Source organism: Larus michahellis, chromosome W, assembly GCF_964199755.1.
Source record: "Larus michahellis chromosome W, bLarMic1.1, whole genome shotgun sequence".
In the NCBI taxonomy this organism is placed as follows: domain Eukaryota; kingdom Metazoa; phylum Chordata; class Aves; order Charadriiformes; family Laridae; genus Larus; species Larus michahellis.
The window spans coordinates 17,282,138-17,309,195 of record NC_133929.1 but is presented as its reverse complement, the minus strand read 5'-3'; the positions used below and the strand labels follow the sequence as shown (position 1 = coordinate 17,309,195).

General features: G+C 37.8%; 1 protein-coding gene across 1 annotated transcript in view; it reads right to left on the bottom strand.

Annotated features, from left to right (window-relative positions):
* LOC141735498 (NADH dehydrogenase [ubiquinone] iron-sulfur protein 4, mitochondrial-like) overlaps nt 1–25,637 on the bottom strand; it is a 37,845-nt gene extending 12,208 nt beyond the window's left edge. The window contains exons 1-2 of the mRNA XM_074568383.1: nt 25,550–25,637; nt 9,579–9,657 (exon numbers count right to left, since the gene is read on the bottom strand). Of these exons, the coding sequence (XP_074424484.1) occupies nt 9,579–9,657; nt 25,550–25,620 (150 nt within the window). The 5' untranslated portion in view covers nt 25,621–25,637. The remainder of the gene's footprint in view (nt 1–9,578; nt 9,658–25,549) is intronic.
* Nucleotides 25,638–27,058: the final 1,421 nt, after the last annotated feature.

Sequence of the window (27,058 nt, the reverse complement as noted above, 5' to 3'; positions counted from 1 at the left end):
ATCATTGTCCTTTATCTGCTGGTTGATTTGTATAAAGGAGTTCTTCTGCATGCATTCCAGACAAAGGGCTCCTTACTTTCATGGCTATATATCAAGTTTAAAAGTTCTGTTTGTGACAGTTGTGTCTGTGGTAAATTAGGGTAAAACTGAAGAAGTGCAGCTGCTCTGCAGGAACCTCCTTTTTGGCATCATTTCACTTAAATAAAAACTGAATAATTAGCTTCTGCCTTTATTAAACCACAAAAATGCCACTGTCCTTAGTAACTACTTCCAGTTGCCCCACCTACTTAACCTCAATAGTTTACACTTGCTAGAAAGGAGGGAAAGTAGAAGGTTTCTGTACTTTATAGGAGTTAACAACAGCTTGCTGTCTTCCCCACCCCCAACATGCTTTGCCAGACTAAGTGCATACAGTTTTGCTATAAATTCCTGTTGCAATACACTTTCTTTAGGAGCTGTTAAATCAAAGCACAGAACATAGCTGCTGTGAAAGGAGTGCTCAGCTCCTTAGACTGTACATCAGGATGAGAATATTTACATTTCTACACTTCAATACAGTATTTTTGAAACAAATGTAAGAGAACAGAATCTACTATGCAAATTGTAAGTGGAAAAATGGAGCAGAATAAACTAAACATGGTCAGGCAACATTTATCTAACAGTTACAGACATAAAAAGGGGAAAAAAAAGCATATTTGTATTTGCCCTTAGGAATCTCTGTATCACACAGAGTACAGTTTTCTTTCAGGCTTCACAATCTTTTTGCATTATCACAGTAATCTATGAACAACATGTGTTATCCGTACTGTGTTCTCCCATCTAACCATCCTGCAGAATGATTAATATAGAAGTTATAAATATAATATAAAGTTATAATATAAAAATCAACAAAATGAGGGCTAAGGAGAATCTCCATCCTTTATTGGATGCAGGGGGAAACAGTGTCCAAGGATGAGGAAAAGGCTGAGGTACTTAATGTTGTCTTTGCCTCAGTCTTTAATAGTAAGACCAGTTGTTCTCTGGGTACCCAGCTCCCTGAGCTGGAAGACAGGGATGGGGAGCAGAATGAACCCCTCATAATCCAAGGGGAAATGGTTAGCAACCTGCTACACCACTTAGACACACACATAAATTTATGGGGCCAGATAGGATCCACCCAAGGGTACCAAGGGAACAGGCAGAAGTGCTTACCAAGCCACTTTCCAACATTTATCAGCAGTCCTGGCTAACCGAGGAGGTCCCAGTTGACTGGAAGTTAGCAAATGTGATGCCCATCTACAAGAAAGGCTGAAAGGAGGCTCCGGGGAACTACAGGCCTGTCAGTCTGACCTCGATGCCTGGGAAGGTTATGGAGCAGATCACCTTGAGTGCCATCATCACCCAATACCGACCCCTGAGGAATGCCACTCGTTACTGGTTGCCACTTGAACATCTAGCCATTGACTGCAACTCTTTGAGTGTGGCCATCCAGCCAATTCCTTATCCACCGAGTGGTCCACCCATCAAATACATGTCTCTCCAATTTAGAGACCAGGATGTCATGAGGAACAGCGTCAAATGCTTTGCACAAGTCCAGGTAGATGACATCAGTTGCTCTCCCCTTATCCACCAATGCTGTAACACCGTCGTAGAAGGCCACCAAATTTGTCAGGCACGATTTGCCCTTTGGTGAAGCCATGTTAGCTGTCACCAATCGCCTCCTTATTTTCCATGCGCCTTAGCAGAGTTTCCAGGAGGATCTGCTCCACAGTCTTGCTGGGCACAGAGGTGAGACTGACTGGCCTGTAGTTCCCCGGGTCTTCCTTTTTTCCCTTTTTGAAAATAGGGGTTATATTTCCCCTTTTCCAGTCAGCAGGAACTTCACTGGACTGCCATGACTTCTCAAATATGATGGATAGTGGCTTAGCAACATCATCCACCAGTTCCCTCAGAACCCGTGGATGAATCTCATCCGGTCCCATGGACTTGTGCACCTTCAGGTTCCTTGAACCAGGTCTTGAACCTGGTCCTCTCCTACAGTGGGCAGTTACTTATTCTCCCCGTCCCTGCCTTTGCCTTCTGAGACTTAGGTGGTGTGGCTAGAACCCTTGCCAGTGAAGACCGAGGCAAAAAAGTCATTGAGTACCTCAGCCTTCTGAAGGCTGAGAGGAAACATAACCCCGAATACCACTGGTCAAAAGTTGTTTCTTTTTAACTAAATTAATTAATTTAAATAAATTAATTTAATTTAATGGAAGCTTTCTATAATCTTTCTCTAAAAAGCTGAGTCATAAATTATTAGCTTGCTCTGTCTGGAAGTCTCTGTAATTTGTGCTTTGGCCTTTATATGCTTGATCTTTAAGGTTACTTATAGAACAGAAATCACAGTCTTATACTTTCTGATTAAAAACTTGGTATTTAAATTCAGTAATTCAACTTGATACACTACATATTTAATTTCAGTTTTCTATTACTGGGGGGAAATGAAAAGGAGACTACAGTGTACAATTATGTTTACTAAACAGTGATTAAATAGTAAGATTTTGTTTTGGAAACAGACATTACAGAAGATGATATTCAACTTCTGTTCTATGAGAGAAATGGAATTAGTTGACTCAAGAACGCTTTCAAATGGTGTGGGCATGGCAGCAAAAATACGGTCACCTAAGAAAAAAATTTGTAAACAAAAGAATAAAGAATAAAATACTAGTACCTACTACATTTTTAATCTTTAAAAAAGCTTCTGCCTGATTAACATGTTACTCAGTGAAATCTTTAAAATATATGATTTGATGATGATGTTGGCCTATATAGAAAAATAATCTTATTTATTTTTACACATGAATATATGAACACATACATAAAATGAGTCTGTAAGGAAAAACTATCCACCTCTTCAGATGTTATAATCAGAATTACTCATCATATTCTTAATGTTTTTTAAAAACCATTTGCAACATAATTATAACATGCTTTTAAAAATACAGTATTCATTATTTCTTATCAGCACTTTGTAGAAATTCTTTATAGCTCAGCTTTTTCCTCACGTGTTAACCTAGTTTTCAGGCTAACAGGTAATAGGATAAAAGTTATTTCCCCGTCAAGCAAAGATTCTCTTTTGCACAAAAAGTAAGCCAATGGGCTTTATGGAGTGAATAGAACGGAGCATGCCAAAAAGATACATAAGAGATTGAGCAATTTCCCTACACTGCATGCTTCACAACACAAGAACTAAACGGCACATTAAAACTCTGTGGATCTGAACATTAGATGCTCTCCATGGTCCACACCCTCACTTAACACAGGTTGACATTCCTGATTTGAGAAAGCAGCCACAAAAGTAGTTCAAAGGTACCTAACAAACAAGCTGTCAAGAACTGGAAGAGCATCTGGTTCCATTTCATCATTGATCTTCTGAGTAGAAACAGATAGTGCTAAAGAAGCACCAAGCTCTCTTGCAGCATGACCAAGATGCTCAAGGATTCCAATAGGATTACTGAGCTGCAGCTTCCCTTTACAGACAAGTAAAGCTTTTCCTTTCTGACTTAATAAAATTATTCAGCTAGAACTTCATGACTAGAAACAACTTTCAAGTCTGTACACAAAACTTTCTCAGACAGTAAGCAGTTAGGTTAGGATTTGTGTCTTAACTCTACAACTTGGATTTACTACGCAAATGCAGAAAGAGACATTTTATTGAACAGAAAAGCAAGGGCTCTACAAGGAATTGTTTATTCACTATTCCTGACAGGACAAGAATTCATGATGTCGCCAGAAATATTTCATAACAGGGGATACTAACTTAGGTGTTCTAGAAAAAGTTCAGGTAATGGTAATATTTTATGAGAACATGAAAATACTATCTAGTCTTTAAAAAGCGAAACTACTAAATAAAACAGCTTCAAAACTGAAGTTACTTCTTACTCCTGTTGATTACTAGACTATATCAATGGTTTACTTTTATTCTTTCTAGCAGATTAGAAACACTGCTTGCATATTTAGACTTACAAAACCAAACAAGTATTTGCATGTTGAATAACCCTTTGGAAACCAGACAAACTAAACATGACACAATGATACTCCTTTAATTTGTTCTGATCAGACATCATAGCGAGCTCTTAAAAAACAGTATTCTTTGATAAAAATTGAAATACTGAGTAATGAAACAAAAAAATCATCTGCATACCCTTCAAAGAGACATATTCTTTGACCTGACCCAGTGCTCCAGACTTGGAATTTTTGCACAAGAATGCTGCACAAAGGAAGCCCAGACAAACCAGACACTTGTTAGAAGTTTGTATGACCTCAATCTCAGACACTCCTCCTCCTAGCAGAGATAGCACTACCACGCACCAAAAGAAAAGGCTCTCAGAGGAAGAAATCCAAATCCTTTACCCTATCCCTAAAAGCAAATAAACCTACATAGTGATGAGAGTGCAATAGCAGCTCATTGATACAACTATGTATCACTTTATACTAGGTTCCGGATTACTTGAAAAATGTGCAGTTTTCTAAAATGAAAAACAAAATGATCTAAAGCTGCAATTTAGTTGCATAGCAATATTTATTGCTCTTAAAAGACAGCTAAAGGTGATGGCAATTTCTTTACTTGGACTGTCAGAGTTATAGAAAGCTTCTTTATCTTGGGGAATAACTTGTTGCCTGCAGACATTCTTACAGAAAGCTCTTCATCAGTATCCAGCCAAACAGGTTTTCTAAACAAATGCAAGCTTCATCAAACTACAACTGCTTACAAAAACAAGTTGTAGCAAGCAGTATAGGCTGAATTGAGCTAGGATATTCCAATTAAAGAGGGATTTAATTGCCAAACAGCAAAATATAGTGAATTTGCAATGCTGAAAATGTGCATGTAGCTAGATAATCTTAACTACACACACCCCTACACCTAAGCTTGTACTGTATTTAAGACCAAACGCAACTACCAGCCAAAACTACAAAAGAAGAAACTGCCAAATTATTTAAAACAAAAATCACTGTTTAGAAGTAAATATATGTTCTGGCAGACCAGTGTGGTCTCATGAAGTGTGAAGAATTATCACTGCCCCCAAAAACATTAAAATCTTTAAATATTAAATTTCACATTAGCTGCTTCATAGTTACCCAAGACAGTTTTTTCCTCCCCAGAGCAGTATTTGTTAGGCTTCACTGGGGGAGGGGGGGGGGCAGGAAGAACTTTTTAATAAACTATGGTTTGCAGTAAAAAACACAGACACACAAATAAACTATCAGTGACCATAAAAAGAGTAAAGGCCTTTAAGTATTTAATTCTATGCAACTCCACACTTACATTAGATACTTATAATTAAAGTAGATCTATATGTATTTTTACTTGCAAACAGTTTTCTGTTTTGAATATTTCACTTTTATTGAAAGAATTTTGAAATAATTCTAGAATGTGATTTTTGTACCTTAAACACCTTCTACACTGGAAACTAATACCATTCAAGTGTCAAACATCACAACTGCAGACGACTAAAGGCAAACTAAACACTAAGTATTGAGGACAAGACACACTGTATTAAAGATTTTATAAACCACCAGCAAACAACTTTTCATTTATCTTGAATCTAGAGTACAACACATAGTTCAAATAACCTTGCCACCTGCTTACTTGACACAACTGTGATGGAAGAAAGTACTTCTCCAAGCCATAGGCCTCATATAAAAGGCCATTTTGGCCAAAGCTAGAAGCTGTTTCTCAAAACGTATCTGCAAAGAAAAGGGTGGAAAAAACACTTTTATTAACCTCATTTTATATAACAGGTTTCACTGTACATTTTAATTCAATTTTCATAATTCTAAAGTAAAATACAAGCTGCTGATCTAATTAAGAAAAAAATAAATAGAAGGAATACAACCTACAAGAGAGAAGTTTGGGGCTAGGGGGAGGGAACGGGTAGTGGTGGTGACTCTATCTGAACCTCCAAGCAAATTTCCATTCCTGAGACCTGTTACCCTTTGAATATGACAACTCCCTATCACAGAGCCATACATATAAGGCACACAAAAATTTGTAAGTTACATTCCTCATCTAAAGAGGAATGCTCTCCTGAACTGAATCCTTTATAGTAACCAGTTGAAGAAATACTGCAACTAGAGTGGATTAAACAAAGAAAAGATTCTAAATTCCTTTATCCCATTAAGTTACTGTAGGAACAGCTTGAACTCACCCTCAAGGAATAACCAACAAGGGGTTAACAGCATTTTGAAAAACCAAAACATAGAACACCCACTATATTCTTATCATCTAACACAGTGGTAATGCTTAGAGAAGTCTTAGCTGGATAGTAGTTTCAAGAAAAGGAAATCTAGTAACCCTGTCTTTAATAAATGCATACTTTACCAAGTGTTTCTCTTCACCAAGTTGCAAAAACAGCTCCTATACGCAGTCTTCAAACGCAACGTCACACTGTCTCACACATAATTTCATGACACATTACTGCTTTGTTTTTCAGAGTAAAGTATATTATATACTCTCAGTCCTTGTGAAAGGCTACTAGCAATGATCACATTTTGAAAAGCACGTTAAAGCTTGATTTGCTGTCCTTTGTTTCACAGCACTGCAGCCTATCAGATTGAGATCTGAAGAAGGTTCATCATTCCAGGGTATTTTTCACTTGTTTGTATATTGTATTTTGAGCTGCAGTATTATCACTGTTTATTATAGTAAAGTCTATGCTTCTCTAATCAAACCAAGATTATACAGTTTCACTTCTTTCCAAGCCTAGCCAAAAATGGGATTTGGATGAAGGTGAACAAACTATGATTCAATCTTGAAAACACCATGTGTGATGCAGTCTTCTAGAAAAAAATGGACTAGAGTGTTTCTGCAACTTTTTTGCTGAAGAGGTTCATGTTCCGAGAATCCTATTAATACACAACTACTCCCGGATTATCCAGTAGTAAACACTTACAACAGACACTAATTTCTACCTCTGGACAGCCAAGAGGAAGCTGCTAAGACTCTTGATACCAATTTCGCAATAGTTATTAATCAGTTTTGGCCTAGGCTGCTGCAGTATGCAGCATTTATTGCTACTCTTGAACATCATCTGAAAAGTATGAACTCCTCATCCCCAAAAAGAGGTTCAGATTTTCTGCACCAAATTCAATGTATACTGCAGCAGTTATCTTTAATGAGGTATGTAGAAGTTTGTCTACAATCAGATGGAAACTGGCCCTTTACTGAGTTTCAGTACTGAGACTTCTGAACCATTACCAAAAAAAAGATTAATTAACAGTATAGACAAACCAAAACAATTTCAGGACAGCAGCTGAAATATCAATAGCATCACTGTAGTTAGCCTGTCATGCTTGTAATAGAGTCTGTCCCTACATGGTCTCACAATGCTACAAAAACTACTGTAGTACCATTTCAATTGCACTTGATAGCACTGCTCTTGAATGCTTAACTTTGTGTAGCAACTCATCGTATTTTATCTTAGTCTGATACAGAATAAAAACATCTGTGAGATGGCTTCAACTAATAGCTGATCAGTTCCACAATGTTTCTAGCGTCTTCCCAGTGACCAAACTCTACAACTGCTCTTGCATTAATTCTTGCTTTGAGCTACAGCATATACATTATCAGTGGAATATTCTGCTTTAGAAATGCAAAGGATATTTTCTGGAAGTTGTTCTAATTTTGAAACATTCTTGCAATATTGGTATCATTTAACCACTACAAAAAGTCCTTTTATTGGCAAATATTTGGGGGTAATTTGGTATGACATCTTTCAATTGCAGACAGCAACTTTCACAAAAGTGTCTAGCCTGTAAAACCTCCAAAAAAGTTTTGTGCATCTAGAATGTGCACCTAGATGCACAATATTGCAGGAAAATACTATTCAGTCTGACATTTAACCTAATACTTGAAAGAACTGAGGATAAAATAATAATTTATTTTACATGTATCAAAAGCTGACAAGCGAACAATGGAATTAAACAAAATGATTCAATGGCTGCTAGCATCGAATCTCAAAAAAACTCAACTATGATATGAGCATCTTCAACTTGATGAGAACACATAATGACATTAGAAATAACCACTTCACTTACAATTCATTTACACTAATACCAAGAGAACAGAACAGTTATATTTCAAATTAGTATCACTTTAACTCAACTGTAAGTATAAACTCTCATAGCTAGACAGGGTAATGTAAAACCCTAACTTAGGATAATGTACATTTAAATACAAAATGGAAGATAGAAGAGTATTTATTTTGTGCATCTGTCTTTGCACTGTAGTCTCTTTCAGATCTACGTATCCATCGCCTGAGGTCACAATAGGGAAATGTGATACCGTAAATTCAGGCATTATAAAAACTCTATTTAGATGATTATTTTTTTTTAAACATTACAGAACAGTGCCACAATAATCAAATGCAATTCATAATATGTTCAGGAAAATGTAGGTCTATTGACTTGGTGAATCTTATTTACATAGTGACTCATGAACTCTTGTACATTAAATGAAATTTCCTGAATCTGAAGTTATGCAATTAGTTTAGCAAGATAATCATGTTCGCTAAAATACAGTATTAATTTTTTACCTAATTTTTAAACCTAGAATTATGCTATTACTTTTTAAATTTAGAAAAAAGTTTACAAAAGATCTGAATCTACTGACAGGTAAAAAAAAAAATTATTATTGCTACATCTATATTACAAAGCATGAGAAATAAAAACTCTTCAGTTGTTAAAGCAGATGTGTTTTTTTCCAATAGCCTGTTAAACTTCAGCTGTCTCAACTTGTAGCTATCATTATAAATGTTCAATTTATAAATACAATTTCCAAATATTTCTTAAGTAATTAATATAGCTTCACGGATACAAGAAAGTACATATAATATTAACTGTCTGGTACATATGATGGGAATTTTTTTTTTCCCTGAAGATTCAAAAGCGATATGAAAACCAATGAAAAGCATGCTTCTGCTGTGACGCGTTCCCCCCAGAAGTCTTACAAAAATGATACTACTGAATGATACAAACATAAGTGTCAGGTTGCATCTAGAGTAACAGACCACACATTATAGAAGAACTTACAAGAAAAGATTGCCAAATTTCTGATCTGCTACTGATTAGCAGAAGAATGTTATGCATTTGTTCCAAGTTGTAATCTAACCTTCATGCATATTCAAAAGCTAGAGTACATGTGCATAGTAACAATAACCTTGCATGATGCTTCTTTACACACTTTCTTTAATTATATGGGTCCTAATGAAGATAATTTCAGGAAGTTGGCAAATTCTGCATAACTTCACTACACAGAAATATACCCAGATTTCAAGAAGTACAAACTTGTTATAAATTACAGCTCACACTGGTCCTTGACCACCATATAATAAACAAGGTACTCATCGTTTTATATTGCTTAATACTTTGAATGCCATATTTCCTTTGCATACTTATGTTTTACTAATGTTTCCCTTTTAAAAACGTATGAAGGATTGTTGCTTTGTAGTTCACATTTATACGGCTTTCCTAGAACGCAGAATACCATACTGAATGTCTATTGTGCAGAAATAACCCTGAAGGCTGTATCATAGCAGTAAGCAGTAGAAAACTCTTACCAATTTTTCATCAACTGCAATGAGTTGCGTGTCTCGAATTTGGTCCTGTGCCAGCCGCCATGTGGAAGTGCTCACTGACCTGCGGTGCAAGACTTGAAGTTAAACAATGATTCATGCAATGAGAAAGTAGAGGCAGACAAATCTTACATAAACAAGTTACTTGAACAATATCCATCTTGTAAAAAAAATTGAAGAGGGAGAGATGAGGGCACAAAAATCCTTTTTCTCCCCAATTAGTTCTGTCTGCTGAGTTTTTGGCAGACTACCACTTAGCAGTTCACAACAGGCTGCACTTTATGACAGCCTACAGGCTCTCTGTCACAGAGAGACTGCCAGTGGCAAGGACTGTACTGCTCTATATGAATGTACAGTAGCTGGTTTGTCAAGAACAGACAGAAAAATACAAGGCTGCTACAAGCATTCTGGAACTCTGATCCTTAAAATGATGGCATCAGAGGAAAAAAAAATCCTAAATCCATTTGCAATGGTAAAGCTCCAGTTATACACTTTAACAATAGAACATTAAAAAATTTTAAAAAACCAAACCAAAACAAACAAAGCAAACCCTAAGCTGATAATTCAAACACAATTTTCTGTCTTTGAGTGGGCAAAGCTCACAACTATTTTGCTTCATTTCTAAATCAGTATGGGTCAGCTTATTAGCTTCCAAGAAATATGATTAATCTTCTTGCATAACTACTAAACTTGTAAAGTGCAGATGGAAACATGGAATTCAATCACACGTCACTGAATTGAAAAGTAAAATTTGCCCTTAATTTGCGTTATGTCACTAATGTCAGGATTGGGCCCTTTGAGTGCAAATCATCTTTTGGCAAAAAAACCCCACAACAGCAAGTGAAACAAGCCAAAAAGTCCAATTCTCTAAACTAATAGTGTGCTTCATGTTTAATTAAGGTAATTTTAAACAAATGAGGCACAAAAGTGCAAGAATATACACAGCTAAACAGTAAAAGGGACTAAGCCACTTTCGTTTCAACTGTTCTTTGGAAGATTACCTAATTTGGGAAGCCAATCATACTTGCAGAAGCAATTAAACTTTGAGATTTTGCCTATGGGATGCTTACAACCATACTAGTAATTTAACACTATCAGTAACATTTAGTAATTTTGAGGAAACCATCCATAAGTGTTTTCAAAAAGCACCACAGTTTTTAAAGCAGAATTCCAAGACTTTAAAAAATCTGCAATACTATCTAAACTAACCCGTCCCCAAATAAACTATAACTGTTAAATAGTCAATCATGCAAACAGTGTATCAGGACCAGATAACTTGCACACGCTCATTCAAAACCTGTAGAATGAAAACAGTGTATCTTACATCGCCTTCTACTAAGCCATAAGAACATGAAAAACATAACTGGAAGAACAGCCCCTGTAACACGTGCATCTACCTGTGTCTTCTAATCTTAAATCCCTCTCTAATTTTTGTGGGTTCTGGTGAGAATGCATTTGAAGATATGAACTTGATCATTTGGAAACACAATAATCATAATTCTAATTTATATCAGATTGTCTGCACTGGATTCAACACATTAACTAAACGAGCATTAATTTTCAAACAATATTAGCGTGGTAAAGTTTTTAGGAGGTAAAACCTACACTAGAAAGGAATTTTAAATTAGTGATTATAAAGCAAGCCACAATAATCTTATAAAACTAAGCAACTGGAACAAAGTTCAATTCAGTAATCTTTCAAACGTAGATTTACACAAATCTATACTTTAACACCAATTACACTCTACTAAATTACCTTCCATTTGCCAATAACAACTACAAAAAATCTCTATATAACGAAAAACAAACTCAAACCACAAAGTTTATAGAATCACTCAACTTTGCAACATGGACAGACACGTCTATTCCTATTTGAAATGACAAAATTTGTCTGCAAGGGTACTTTGAAGAACAAGATGAAGTTTTCAGGGAAGCAAGGGAGCACAAGAATTTCACAAATATCTATATGATAACTACTATATTACCTCAAAATCTCTGCCCCAGAGAACTTCTGGCTCAACACAGCTGTCATTTTTTAATTGTACATATTAAAAAAAAAAAAATCATAAACCCAGGATAGACTGATACTGCAATATGCTATAAAGAAACATTTCTTAGATGGTCTCTCTTCAAAAACACACCAAAGGAGAAGTTATCCTAAAAGTCTCCTGAACACCAGCATAACACTTGAATTCCAATGGCAAGTAGCTGAAGCCACACAATTTCCAACCTTAAACAAGGAAAACCACTGTAATAGGAAAATTAGTTTCCCTCCTATTGCAGGAATTTTAGTATCAAAGTAGTATTCCACAGGTATTCTAGATCTTCATGTGATATGGTGTTCACTACACTACTTAATATATGGTCAAAGAAGGATATCGGATTATGCAATCAAATTGGTCCTTTCTGGATAGAAATAGTCTAAGAAATGAATCAAGAAGTTCTCCGAACCTTGCTCTGTGGAGAAGTCTGATGAATATGTAAAGGTTTGAGTATGCCAGGTTTTGAGTAATTAGGCAGATCAGAATCACACTTTTTCTTGTAATACAAATGCAAGACGGAGCAAAATTTAGCACAATTCAATTTGAGTTTGGGTTGTGTCTTTTTTTAATTTGGAAAAGAATTAAAAGAATTTATCAGCTTTGAAAAGTATAAATTTCACGCCCTTCCAAAATTATTTCCACTCAGCATGATGTCATCTGACATCGTTTTTACTCAGATGAGTGCTCATTTTGGAAATTTCTGCCTTTGCCAGAAAAAAAAAAAAGAGTTATCTCATACCATTAGAGTTAATAGGGAAGAGCAAGGTAAAAAAATCCCACCAGATTAAAGGCATGTAGAATCTCTCTCTGAGATGCCACTATACTGCGTACAGAGAGCGCTGATTTTTTGGCACAAGATATCTCTGTCAACTGGGATAAATCGTAGGGCATCACACCTTACAGCTCTCCAAGATGATGTTTTAACTCTTTTACAAAAGCAGACAGATGGTTTACTAACCTAAATCAGTTTCTGCTCCTCTTCATCATTTTTCAAAACCATTTCTCTTGACTACACCATTCTGGAAAAAGCTCAACTGTTACTGTAATTTGCAACCTTGTATGTGTCTTAAATTCCCAGCCTTCTGCCCATCCCTGGACTGCAATAAGATGGAAAGAATATATTTTCTTTAAGAACTCCCTATTTGAAGAGAGGTTGAAAACTGGCATTTAGACTAGACTAGGAATCTGAACCATAAGTCCATGGAGGTCTCTCTGTGTAAGAATACATAAAACACCAGTTTTGCTTTCAAGATGACAAGATGTTGATATTTCTATTTGTTGCATCTCTTATAGGAAAGTAACCTGGAGCTTAGAAATACCAGCAACTCTGAAATATCATGTGATCTGAAATATTACTATTTAAAAGTTAATAGAAAATATTACTTGGATCCCAGAGAACTTGTTTAATTTTCAAGAGGTTTCATTGCAAGTTTGTCCCTAATGTCAGGCACTTAACTGAGGAGATAACCAGGAAACAGACCTCTCTCACACAATCCTCTCTTTTCAAACTCCCACAATGACAATTATCATTTCATCACTCAAATTTCCCCTTAGAAATCATATAAATTTGACAACACTTACTTTACCTTCAAATTAAATGAATATGCAATCTAAATCACTTAAGTGACAACTCCATTTAAACTTTTTATTCTGTCTCCAACAATAAAGTAATTCTCACAAAATTCCCAATTAACACTTGCCTCTGCCCACGTCCACCTTGACCTTTAGGTAGCTTTTGTGATGGATAAACTTGCAGAAGTATAAAACATACTTTTTACAGTTCCACTCTCATACAGTTCTCCTCCTTTCTTCTACTACTGACCTGTGGAAAGGTAATATGCTTTCTTCTTTTCTCTTTGTAAGCAATATGGGTTCACATTATCCCATTTTGCCTTTTTTTCACTGCTTATGCATTTTTTTTCCTGTCAAAACATCTTGGGATGAGGCCCTAAGAGCAGGAAGTTCCATTTCTTACCCTGTTCCAAGACTAATTGAGCTCCAATTTAAAATTACTGTACACAGAATACTTTAAATAATAATAAATAGACCAGCAATATAATTCTAAAGTTCAGAAACTATACAGAAAGTTTTATATGTAATAGCTAGCAACAATAAACCCTGCTATCTTCTAGGCTTATTAATGTTCAATTCAAAACACAGATCCTTACTATCTAATAAACAAAGTGTGACAAGACTCCAAGCTGGCCAAAGCTCCATTGTGGATCTGCCCAAACATTTTTCTTATAGCGAGCTCCCTAGTGACAAACAAGCAAGCTTTTAAATGTAAAAGCCTGGGTTTATTAGAATAGTTAGCCTTTTTAAAAAAAAAAAAAACAAAAACACAAACAACAAACCCTCAAAATTGCTTAGACAAAAGTAAAATTAAGGTTTATAAAAAAAAGTCACCCATGTCCTTTATGATCTTGCAGACACTTTCCCACAGTATCCCACACTAATATATGTGGCTAATCAACTCTGTAACTTCTTGGATTATAACCAACCTTTCACAAGGTGAAATTCTAGTCCCTAAAGTTTTTCTTTCTGCCATCAAGGAGGCTTGGCTATACAGCTGGTGAAGACACCACACTTAGCACAGCAGGGACTCAGACAGCTAAGTTCTCCTCTAGCTGAAGTCTGTCTTTCCGTGCCTCTTCCTTCAGATGTATTTGGCATCACACTCCTTCTCCTAAAGTATACTCCCTCTCCCAAATCTCCTTGTCACTCTCTTAATGGAAGATACCTTTTTTGTTCTTCATATGTTAGTCTGTGACACAAATACAGAGGTGTCTTTGTGCTTCCACAAGCATGGTAACTTGGCATGAACCTATAGCAGCTCCTTTGGCTACAAAGAGACCACCACTCAAAATGTCATTTGGTTTGCAATTATGAAAGTGGCATTTTCTCCCCACCCTGTGTTGGGCATTTAAACTCCTTAAACTTGATCTATATGAACCTGTATCAATCATCATTTTACACTATTATCATTTAATCATTTCTATCATTTATTATTGTTTCATTATACTCATTTCTACAGTTCACTTAAAATATAGCTTCGTATAATACGATTTTGTCTTTAACATCAGTCTTATCATGGTCCAGCTTCAGCATGAACTTTGCTTTAAGATCTGCAATAAAACAATGCACTTTAATGACATTTCTGGGTTTCAGTATTAGGAATTTAAAAAAGGCTAAGGTCACTTTTTCCTCATCAGTGCACAGTTCTTGAGAAAGGCATTATAGACCTGAACACTGCATCCAGACTGGATTATGGCTACAACTTGTTATTTTAGAGTCTCACAGTAAATCTAAATTTCTTTTATACTGAGTAGAGAAACAAGAGTAGAAACTTGGCAGACTACACTACATGGTCTTCTTGTTAAATACTTGTAAAAATACTCTTACGTTAGCTCAGTAACATGGAATGAATTAATGATGATTACTAGTGAAAATGTGAATAGTTCAAAAATTTCTATAGGTTTCACCTATCTTGGAAAAACAAATACTGTGATCATCTAACCACATACATGTCTTCCATAAGAAACATATACTCCCCTTCCAGCAGTCACAAATGGGTTCCACATCTCTGCTACGCAGAGGGGTCCATTGAGAAGCCATTTTATGTTCTCCAGTCCTCGCTACAATATTTACACCAGTTTCAGGTCTCTCGACCATCTGATCCCACTGTGGGATAAGGACGTAGCAGAGTTCCTTGTTTCAGGGGACATTCTTATGTCTCCTCTTCCCTTCCTACATTAGAGGCCCCAGCTTTGTTGATGTAAAACTGATCCAGTAAAAAACTGGACAGCAAAATTCTTTTGTGATATCTGGATGAAGGAAATTAAGGCATCTGACTTAAATGTTTATCTTGGTAATTTTGGATATCTGTATTCAATCTCTAAAATTCAACAAATTTGATCTTCTTAAATATCTGCTAAATAACCTATGCTTAACCCCTATATGCTTTTGTTTGTTTAACCGCATAAGTGGAAAAATACATTGAAGTCTTACAGAAGAGAATGCCTGCTACAGAGCCTCTGTAAATGTCACAAAGAATCCCCCCCAAGTCTAGTGGAAGGTGAAAAGCAGCCATATTTACAATGCATGAATTTGCCTTCCATAAAAGAGCAACGCTATTACTGTCATGTTACAAGGTCTTCGCATCTGGGTGTTGTGTATTTACCTGATCTAATTTAGTAGCTGAGACTTTTTTTAATTCATTGCACAAAAACAGGCTTCTTAACTTCTTTATGCAACACATCTGACGGATCTATCAGCACCCCCTTTTGGTCAACTGTTGGAGATATGTTAAAGAAAAACAGATATCACAGCACAGGTAATCAGATTACGACATAGAGATGAAACAGTCTTGAAGAAAATCTCATGTGCCTCATGAAAAATGAAGGCTCTCATTAAGAAGTAAGTCTAAATGGAGTTTTAAGTATTCTGATACTGAATAACCAGTAAGTGTGCATATACATATATGCAGAAGCTTTACTGAACACTTCAATACATTGAACAATCATTCTTAGAAACCGATTTTTTTTTTTAATATTTGGGCATTTATCAGGAATAATATAAGCTTCACAGTGTACAGCCACCATAAAAACTTTGAAATTCTGATCAAAAAGAACATGGAAAAACTGCCAGCTCAGAACTTCCACAGAATCCAACCTAGTCATACGCTGCAATTAAGTAGACTAAAACCAAATTATTATAATGTTCTTTCATATAAAATACAGACATTAATGACTGTCTGTTATATCATGTCATACACAGTACAGATCATGGTATTCAGCCCCAATATAATGCATTTTTATAAAGACAGCTTGTAAAGTTGAACTTGTGAGAGATAAATTTAAATACAGTGGCATAAATCTACTACCAAGGAAGTATTACTATAGCAATTAAAGTGACAATGGCTTATCAGAGTCAATGGTATTTTATTTCTACCAGGATACATTTACTATTCCTATAACATCCCAACATAAACAAAATATGGAATATAATGCCAAACATTGCTTGTGGAGACCATGTAGTTCTATTTTGTAGGATAAACTGCATGAGTAACTTTTCACAGAATCACACACAGAATCACAGAATGGTTCAGGTTGGAAGGGACCTTAAAGATCATCTAATTCCAACCCCCTCTGCAGATTTGCTTAACAGAAAAACACAATCGGTTCTGGCCCTGTTTTCCAAACCCACACCTGGAATATATATATTTTTTTTGTGTATGAACCTTTTCACAAGTAGAAGCAGTGTTTATATATTTCTGTTTTATTTTTGATCTTTTTTGCCGCTTAATACAGAAATTTCATTAGTTTAGATTAAATAATTTGGTATTCCTTTCATCCATTCAGAAACATAATTTACTGTGTTTATAATTTAACATCATTTTGTAGGCAAAGGAAAAATTATGATGTGCCAGTATTGTCTGAGAATGTAACTATTTATGAATGGGCAACTTGCTTCTCCTCCAAACCAAAAGGTGAGACCCCACCTGGAGTACTGCATCCAGCTCTGGAGTCCTCAACACAAGAAGGACATGGATCTGTTGGAATGGGTCCAGCAGAGGGCCATGAAGATGATCAGAGGGCTGGAGCACCTGTGCTATGAAGACAGGCTGAGAGAGTTGGGGTTATTCAGCCTGGAGAAGAGAAGGCTCCAGGGAGACCTTATAGCAGCCTTCCAGTACCTTAAGGGGGCCTACAGGAAGGATGGGGAGGGACTCTTTATCAGGGACTGTAGTGATAGGACACGGGGTAATGGTTTTAAACTGAAAGAGGGGAGATTTAGATTAGATATCAGGAAGAAATTCTTTAGTCTGAGGGTGGCGAGGCACTGGAACAGGTTGTCCAGGGAAGCTGTGGATGCCCCATCCCTGGAAGTGTTGAAGGCCAGGCTGGATGGGGCTTTGAGCAGCCTGGTCTAGTAGAAGGTGTCCCTGCCCATGGCAGGGGGGTTGGAACTAGATGATCTTTAAGGTCCCTTCCAACCTGAACCATTCTGTGATTATGTGATTCTGCGTATACTCTGTAACATGCTCAGATTCAAATTCTTACAAAAAAATTAAAAAGCATATCAAAATCCACTATATTGTCATGAGAATAAAAACATGTACATGAATAAAATGTATAAAACAATAAGCTCTTAAGGATTATACACATTTACTGAAACTGTTAGTATAAAAGAAGATTTTTTTAAAAAAACTTGGAGGGTTTTTTTAAACTATTTGTGAGTAGGTTCAAGCTTCCCTGCTAACTATATAAATAAGCCTTTCAGCATTTCAATCTCATACAACAGACAATTTAATCTACAACAAACAATTTGGTCAACAGCAGAAAAATCAAGAGCTGCTGGGGGAGTGGGATATCTTTAATTTCTTGTTTTTCCCAGAATACTAAACGTTTAATTTCAGGCCCTATGCTAACAACAATTAATAAAAAAATAATTTAATTTTTTTTTAAAAAAGGGAAACAGACATGGTTCATTTTTAAAGAACCAAAAATGCACAAGTTTAAGAACAGATATTTTCCTGCATCACAAAGAATTAGATAAAACATAATAACTATGAAGACGACTGTGTGCTACTCCCAGACAGAACTGAGTAGTGACATTGCTTTTGTATCTCCAGAAACTTAGCTTGTGCCTAACACTGTTTTCAAACATGCTTAAAGTTCAGACTCCTTTAAAAAAAAAAAAATTTACAGAAACAGCCATAAGGCTGAGGATGATTATAAATTATTACCATTCTAAGCAGATGATTTGTCCACAGAATAAGTTATACAAAGATGTAAAATTCCTCCTGGAATCTCTGCTAAGGCATGTGGAAAATGAGGAGGTGATTGGTGATAGCCGACATGGCTTCACCAAAGGCAAGTCATGCCTGACAAATCTAGTGGCCTTCTACGATATTGCCACAGCATTGGTAGATAAGGGGAGAGCAACCGACATCATCTACCTGGACCTATGCAAAGCACTTGACACTGTCCCGCATGACATCCTGGTCTCTAAATTGGAAAGGCATGGATTTGATGGATGGACCACTCGGTGGATAAGGAACTGGCTGGATGGCCGCACTCAAAGGGTTGTGGTCAACGGCTCAATGTCCAAGTGGCAACCAGTGACGAGTGGTGTTCCTCAGGGGTCAGTACTGGGACCAGTGCTGCTTAACATCTTTGTCAGAGACATGGACAGTGGGAAGTGGCAAGATTGCTGATGACACCAAGCTGTGTGGCACGTTCGACATGCTGGAGGGAAGGAATGCCATCCAGGAGGACCTGGACAGGCTTGAGAGGTGGGCCCGAGCAAACCTCATGAAGTTCAACAAGGCCAAGTGCAAGGCCCTACACTTGGGTTGGGACAATCTCAGGCACAAATACAGGTTGGGCGGAGAATGGATGAGAGCAGCCCTGTGGAGAAGGACTTGGGGGTACTGGTGGATGAAAAGCTGGACATGAGCCAATAATGTGCGCTTGCAGCTCAGAAGGCCAATCGCATCCTGGGCTGCATCAAAAGAAGTGTGGCCAGCAGATCGAGAGAGGTGATTCTCCCCCTCTACTCTGCTCTGGTGAGACCCCACCTGGAGTACTGAGTCCAGCTCTGGAGCCCTCAGCACAATAAGGATATGGACCTGTTGGAGCGGGTCCAGAGGAGGGCCATGAAGATGATCCAAGGGCTGGAGCACCTCTCCTACGAAGACAGACTGAGAGAGTTGGGGTTGTTCAGCCTGGAGAAGAGAAGGCTCTGGGGAGACCTTTTAGAGGCCTTCCAGTACATAAAGGGGTCTACAAGAAAGCTGGGGAGGGGCTGTTTGCAATGGCACGTAGCAATAGGACGAGGGGCAATGGTTCTACACTAGAGCAGGGTAGGTTTAGATTGGACATTAGGAAGAAGTTCTTTACAATGAGGGTGGTGAGACACTGGAACAGGTTGCCCAGAGAGGTGCCCCATCCCTGGAAGTGTTGAAGGCCAGGCTGGATGAGGCTTTGAGCAGCCTGGTCTAGTGGGAGGTGTCCCTGCCCAGGGCAGGGGGGTTGGAACTAGATGATCTTTAAGGTCCCTTCTAACCCGACCCATTCTATGATTCTATGTCAGCAAAAGCAACATTCAAAATTGAGAATGTAGCTAAAAGTTAAAAATACCAACCATATTAATGTAATTAGTGTTTCCATCTTCACCATTCATCAACATGTGCTTAACAGGCAAGATTTCCCACAGTGCCACAGGGGAGACCTATTACATTGGTCTAATACAGTGAGAGCTATACACTGGTCTAATAATTCCTACTGTTGATTTGATCTGCATTTATTTCCTCCAAAAAAAAGAAACAACAGATACTGATTTTGCTCATGTTTAGTTGTAAGTGAAAGGCCAAAGCAGCATGTTATTGAGGTAGATGGTATCAATTAAATGCTCAAGTTACATTGGGTTTTGGAACTTAACTTCCGAATCTCACTTGTGCAGTTTGATGCTGCCTGTTTTTGTGAAAAACAGCTTTGAATATGACAGTTCCTATCAGTCAGAAATACAACCCGACCCAACTGTCTTCTGGACTTATTTATATATATAAATAAATTTATATATATTAATATATAAATATTGCATCAAGCTGAGATGTATAGTGGAATAACACGGTTAATTGAATCATAATGCTCAAACCTACATTAAGGCAACATCAAGGTCATTTTTGTAACCCAAAAAGTAGTATTTTCCCCAGTATGAATTAAACATGCTAAACAGCATATATTAAACCACCACTACTAAAGCAATTTTTATTATTTTGTTAACATAGGTTTGAAATTTTATCTGGCATTCAAATTGCCTTCTCTATGTATCCATATGGCATTTCATAATCTTTCTATCAATTTCTTAATTTGACAAATAAATTTCTCTCAAACTTAGAGATACCAAATACTTGGTATTAGGAAATACCAACGTAAAAGCTCTTTGGGGTTTTATTCTGGTTTGTTTTGAAAACAAAAATAAGTGAGAGTTTCAAACACGGTGTTAGAACCTATTTTAAACCTTTTAGTCCCTGAAGGAAAAATATTATGTCCTTCTGCCACTAGTATCCTAAAACAACAAACCTCACCTCTACCCTCACAGGGTTTTTTTTGGTTCTGGTTGTTGGTTTTTTGGTTTTGTTTTTGTTTGTTTGGGTTTTTTTGGGTTGTTTTTTTTTTGTTAATATCACTACTCCTCTTCAAATCTTCAAAGTAGAGAGAAGATTATTAGGTTCTCAAATCAGTCAATTTAGGGAAAAAAGTTATTCTAGCATGTAATAATGCATTTTTTAAAGATATGCCAGACTTTAGGTAAGTAACCTGCAGTTTTGAGCCCACAATGACTAGTTGCCACAGAGGTGATAAGAAAAGCTTTCAGCTGTTCTAGTGCAGAAGCAAGCACACTTATTTACTAGTTATCTTTCAATATAAACATACCTTAAACATCTTGTCGTCTTTTCTCTATTAAACCTTCTCTTGCTAAAAAGGCTGTCATTCCTCCCCCTTTGAGTTTCTAATTCCAAAAGTGAAGGAACCAAATGTAATTAAAATAAGTCACTCCAAGTTATATGCCCAATAATGAGCAGCAATTTAAGAAGCCTCATCAGGAACATTTTGCTGTCATCACCTCCTGCTCTATTTACTTTTCTGCAATCACGTTGGAAAAACAGCCGTTTCCAGAACAACATATCCCTCCCTTGCCCCCATTCTCAAACTTTGACTCTCCCAATCTCTTTTCCCCTCTTACTTTCACATCTTTCTACTCATCCTCTTCCTCACATGGACCAATACTGAAACTACTTGAACTTTAAGAAACATTATGGGAATCCCATACAAATTTAAGAACAAGAATGATCTTGATCTTAGCTCACTAGGAGACAAGTTGTGCATTAGAAGGCTAAACTACATGATACATGGTAGTTTTCACTTTTTCGTTTTTCTAATCTGTGATAGAATTCTTCACTTTGACAGCAACATCCTAATGCTCTAATGCTTCATTGCATCCAACATTTTCTTTCTTCCATGGGGCCTTTACAAAGCTTCCTCTTTCCATTTTAAAGGAAACAGGGAGCACTCCTACACCATACTTCCCATAATGCCAAACAGGGAAGCCAAAAGCAGGAAATCAAAACCACCATTCTGGTTCACCAGAGCCACTATGACCTAGTAATAAAGGTGCATATCCACAAACAACACACCAGTCATGAATAAGACAGTATGTTGTTGGCCCATCAACTCTTACAGGACAGAAGCAAGTAGTGATGGATTAGCAACTTTGAGATCCTACATAAAGTACTGCAAAAGGACTCAAGTCATCCTACTTGTCAGAAATCTCCTCCTCTCTCCCTCAAAGCATGTGAAACTGATGGGGCAAGAGGGCCTTCAGTCATGAGAGCCAGATACCAGATCATCATCAAAAGACACCTGAAAATAAAAAAAAATAACCACTGATGATGCTTTCAGTCACAGTGAACACGCAAGATTTGGCTGCTAGACCCTCTCTTATCTACACAATTGTTATTTCAACAGTGTGGACAGAGTCAAAGGGAATGAGTTTTAAATTCATTATACACTTGAATATATGGAACATCTACTTCTCCCAAACTACTGCTTCAGGCTATCTGCAAGATCAGATGAATGTTCACTGCTGCCTAGAGTCCTGTTCCTAATCTAATCCTCATTAAGTGTACAAACTGCAGTGTTTTTCATCTTTTTCTCCACTTGCTACATCTATTTGTCTCTCCACATCTTTCACCTTGAGTGAGCTCCAAACCTTCACGTCACCACAATCTTATGACCAAGAAACTCCCTGGAGCTTTATTTTGCATTTCAGTTTACAGTTGTACTATTGAGTTGTAACAGAGTCTGATTCACTGTACTTCTGTGATATGCATTAAAAACAAAATAGATATTCAAGATAAAACTGTAAAATTAAAGTTAAATATGTATTTTAAAAGGTCTTTTTCCCCTATGAATAACCAAAATGAAACTATGTATAAACACCACTTATACAGCAAGGGCAAGACACCAAGACCTCAAAAAACTTTTTCCCCTCGTCTTATCTTGAGGTTTTATTCCAGGTAGTGTCTGCAGATGTAGTTAGCCATTGGAATTAGTCTTGATGAAGTTAAATGAACTACTTTTTTTATTAAAGAAAATGAAAACTTCTGATGTGTCTGAACCTGACAACACCACGCATGTTATCTTGCATAGCATAAGAGAGGAAGCAGCAGATATGCACTACAACTGGACGAAATAATAAATAATACGACTGCTGCAACATGCTACTTATTCCAAACTTGACAAAAATGTCATACTGGCTAGCACTAACTGGCTAAATAGCGCTTCTATTAACCAGACATAGCCAGAGCTTTGTGCATCTTTGCATAGTGCTCTGGTCTACCCAGATCTAGATCTGGGAAGTCTACTAAGCCAGATTTTAAGAACATGCAACAAGAAAGCCAATACTATTTTGAAGTAAAAAAACCCCAACAGTAACACAAAAGAGTAAGCTAGTTATTCTGAGGAAAAATAAGCTTTTTGAAATTTTAACAAATATTTTCTCTATTATTGATGAAAGAACAAGATAACAATTGAAACAGGTTTCTTCTGTATTTTGAAGTCCTTTATTTTCCCACAGAAATGGCATCCCCTTCTTTTTCTGCAGGGGAAAGCTTGCTTATGTTTCCTCATTCTCTTGAACATACAGCGTAAATTGAATAACAGGCTTTCTACTACATAAACATCCATAATTCTTTGTTTTCATAACCTCAGGTATCCATTTATGATGAACTAGCAAAACATTTGCTATTATGCTCATAGTCTTTACAAAAGAATTACAAGAAGCAGGTAATACATTTTGAAGAACCATCATCTATCACTGAAAAGTGACAAGAACAATTCATTATCGTGAAGTGTAGGGACTGTGTCGCCAGGTATTACACCTGCACACACAAAATACTCTACTTCTGCAACAGAAATTAGTATCTTTGTATCCTGACTGCAATACCTTGTGAAACAAAGCAACTCTCTGAACTACTAAGTAGTTTTGGAACAAACAGCTGATTCCCAGTTCAGTAGAAATTTGTTTGAAATTCTCTTTTCATAGCTCCACCTATGCATATTTCCTAATGCAAGAAGACACCACAATCTTTCCCAAGATGAAGACATTTAAGAGTCCCTCCTCTGCTTTCCTCCTATTCACATGAAACTTGCTAAGAAATGTAACTGTATTATTTAAATTATACCCTTTAATCAAAGTTTGGCTGAAGATAACTAAGAGGTAAAATTTGAATTAATTAGGTAAGACAGACAAACAAGGTGCATCTTTCTTCCCGGAAAGGTGAAACTCAAAAGAGCACGTTCAACATAATTTCAAACTCCTGAAACCTTGACAGATTTTACAGCATGAAAGCTTCAAAACTGCTATCTAAGCAAAAGAAGCACTTCTATTTCTGTATCAGCTCAAGCCATCTGCTGACAGTCTATTAGGCTCACCACTAGACAGAATGATGGACTCAGTAACCGCTGCTTCAGTCATTTAAACTAGGCACACAGAACTTAGAATCCTAGAATAGAATTGTTTAGGTTAGAAAAGACCTTTAAGGTCATCAACTGAAATCACGTATCTTGATTCTCCCTTCCAAGTAGGGAGACTGTAGAGGCTGCTTAACAATATTAAAAGGTAGAGTGGTGAAATTTTAAAACAAACAAAAAAATTATTTTTAACCTCAATCAGTTGACTGATCCAATTTACCGCATAGCACAGGCAACAGTTGTGTCAACACTACAGAGGACTAAAAGAAAGGCAGGAACAAGCAGTCAAACATGAACAGTAAGTTTCTGCATTAGCATAGAGGAATACCTAACTTCATATTCCCAGATTACAAAGATTTTTATGAGACTAAGGATTAATTTTCAGCACTGTAAAACAGGTGCCATTTTAAGAGGGAGGAAGCAACAGCAAGCGATAGGATAGAACATAAAAACTGTGGAAAAAATAGTACAGCCATAGTCCTTTTTTCTTTGTATATGTGTGTATGTATAGCTTCCTGTGTATTTTTTTATATAGATATGTATAAAACTCACCCAAATTAAAAAAAAATAATCCTGAAACTATCTTTTATGAATTTTTGTATTTAAAGATTTAAGTAGCATGGAAAAGCAAACCCTCCAAATCATAGTAGGTGCCACTGAACTATATTTTTTTCTCATGACTAGAAGGGAGCCTTACAAAGGCATAAGCCCTGCGACATGCACAGAAGAGAAGACATGCACACATCTTCAGTTACAGGTTGGGTCATGTATCGGACTTTCAACATAGGTCTCTGCACCGAAGAAACAAACAACAAAGCACCACCAAAAATTATAAAGCGATTTCCAGCATTACTTCCAGGAGTAAAAGAGCAGAACGAGCAGCTACATATCCTCTGAAAAAAGCAACAGAGCTTGGGGAGGGGAGGGGAAGGAAAGGAAAAGCTACAGGGTAAAGAAGAGGACAAATGGGAGTAAAACTCTAGGAAGACCGTCGTGGCGTCAGGAGCCATCGCCTTCTCCAGCTCCCTATCCACGGAGCAAACGCTGCCTGCCCATCACGCCGGGGCTCCTCCGCCGTTTCGACCATCTCCCGGCGCCGCAAGAACTCTGAGCAGGCGGTCACAGCGAGGAAGACAGCAAAGACAAACACGGACAGGCACACACAGCCCCGGAGGAAGGCCTCGGCCAGGCACCCGCTGGCAGCCCGGCCGCCCCCCGCTCGCGGCAGGGCCCTGCGCGGCCCCCCGACCCAGCGTTCTAGGCGGCCGCGGCGAAGCCCTAGGCCCAGGTCAGGCTCCTCGGAAGCACAGCAGGCCCCTCGCTGCGGCGGTGCCGACCAACCGGCCGGCGGAGCGCCCACGGTGCCCGTTACCTGGCCACGGCAACCCCACTCCCCGCGTCAAAGCGCCTCAGAGTCACTAACATTGAGAGTGCTACCGCCATGACACTTTCCGCAGCTGCTGGGAGACGGCGGCGTCGCAGGGCCAAACCTCCTCCGCTCAGACAGGAAACGCGAAGGTGAGGGCGAAAAGAAGGAGCAGGAGGGGTGGGCAGGCAGGGGGATAGGGTGCGATGGAGAGAGGGCTGGGGGAGGGGAGAAGGGAAAGGGTGGGGAACTGCTGGTCCCCCATCGCCAGTACTGAAGAAGGTCAGGCTTAATGCCCTGAGCCCCTCAGAGGAGTCGTGCACACGTTTGGGGCTCAGGTGCCCCTTTCCCCTGGTGCCCACTCTAGCCATGCATTCGTCCCAGAAACGTTTTCTGGCAGCTTTGGGCGTGATGCCATCTCCTCGATGGCAGGGGATGAGCCGCTGGGAGGGATGGTGCTGCCCTCCTGGCAGGGTGGCTGGCTAACAAGGTGGGGAGGGCATGGTGGCCTCCGAGCCCTGGTGCCCCAAATGCCTGGCGCCCCTCCTGGTTTGCACAAAAGCTGAGGAACAGATATTTTTGTCCCCGTTCTTTCCCGTTACGTTTCTCAGACAAAACAGTGCACTCCATTCAAAGAAATCGAAGCATTGATATGTCTTCTTGCAGCTGTTTTTTAACATATTTCTTAGTTTCATTACCTAAAATGGATTCACGTTCTTGATTTGCTAAGATAAGCAAGCATCTGACATACTGTGGTACTTGTAGGAGCTCTGTTTTGATTATAAACCAATTCTAGCCTTATTTTCTATATTCAAACAAAGATGACTTACAAGACCCCCGTACTCTTAAAGCGGAGTCATATTTTTAATACATTAACTGTAAAAGGGAAGTAAATAACAGTACTTATGCACTGGAAGCAATATGACACTGTGTTCATGGTTAAAGAAGACAGATTGCTATAAATGAAGAGTCAAATACGATCGTGTTCAGTGCCAAAACCTCAAATGACATAAAGTTTCCGTAAATGTGTGGTGCAAAAGCACAGTGTTATAGTGGGATCTGTAATAATGTGAAGGACTGAAAAGTTTTTGGTTCTGGGGAAAAAAAAAGGCGGTGTTCTTAAAATTATTCTAATTATTTTTATATTAAAAATCTGTTGACATTTTGAAAAAAGCTTAGCTAAAGTTTCAGCTTAAATTTTACTGGAAAACTGAGAAGAAAATTTAGAAGTTTGTTAAACAAAAGGGTGGTGAAATTCCTACAGAAGGAGATGTTGGTTTTGACTAACTGTTTCTACATTGCTCCAGGAGAAGCTGACCTTGTTCTCTATTTTGACAACACAGTTTGACAGGGTCATATACAAAAATTCTGCACAAGCAAGTAAATTCAGCATTTTCCTGCCCCAAATAAAGGAGGACAGAAGAGGAATAGTTCTAATGAAAAGCTAAATGAACTTTCAAGGAATGTTTTCTGCAGTTATCAAATCAACAGAGCATTAATTTCCGATGAGAACAA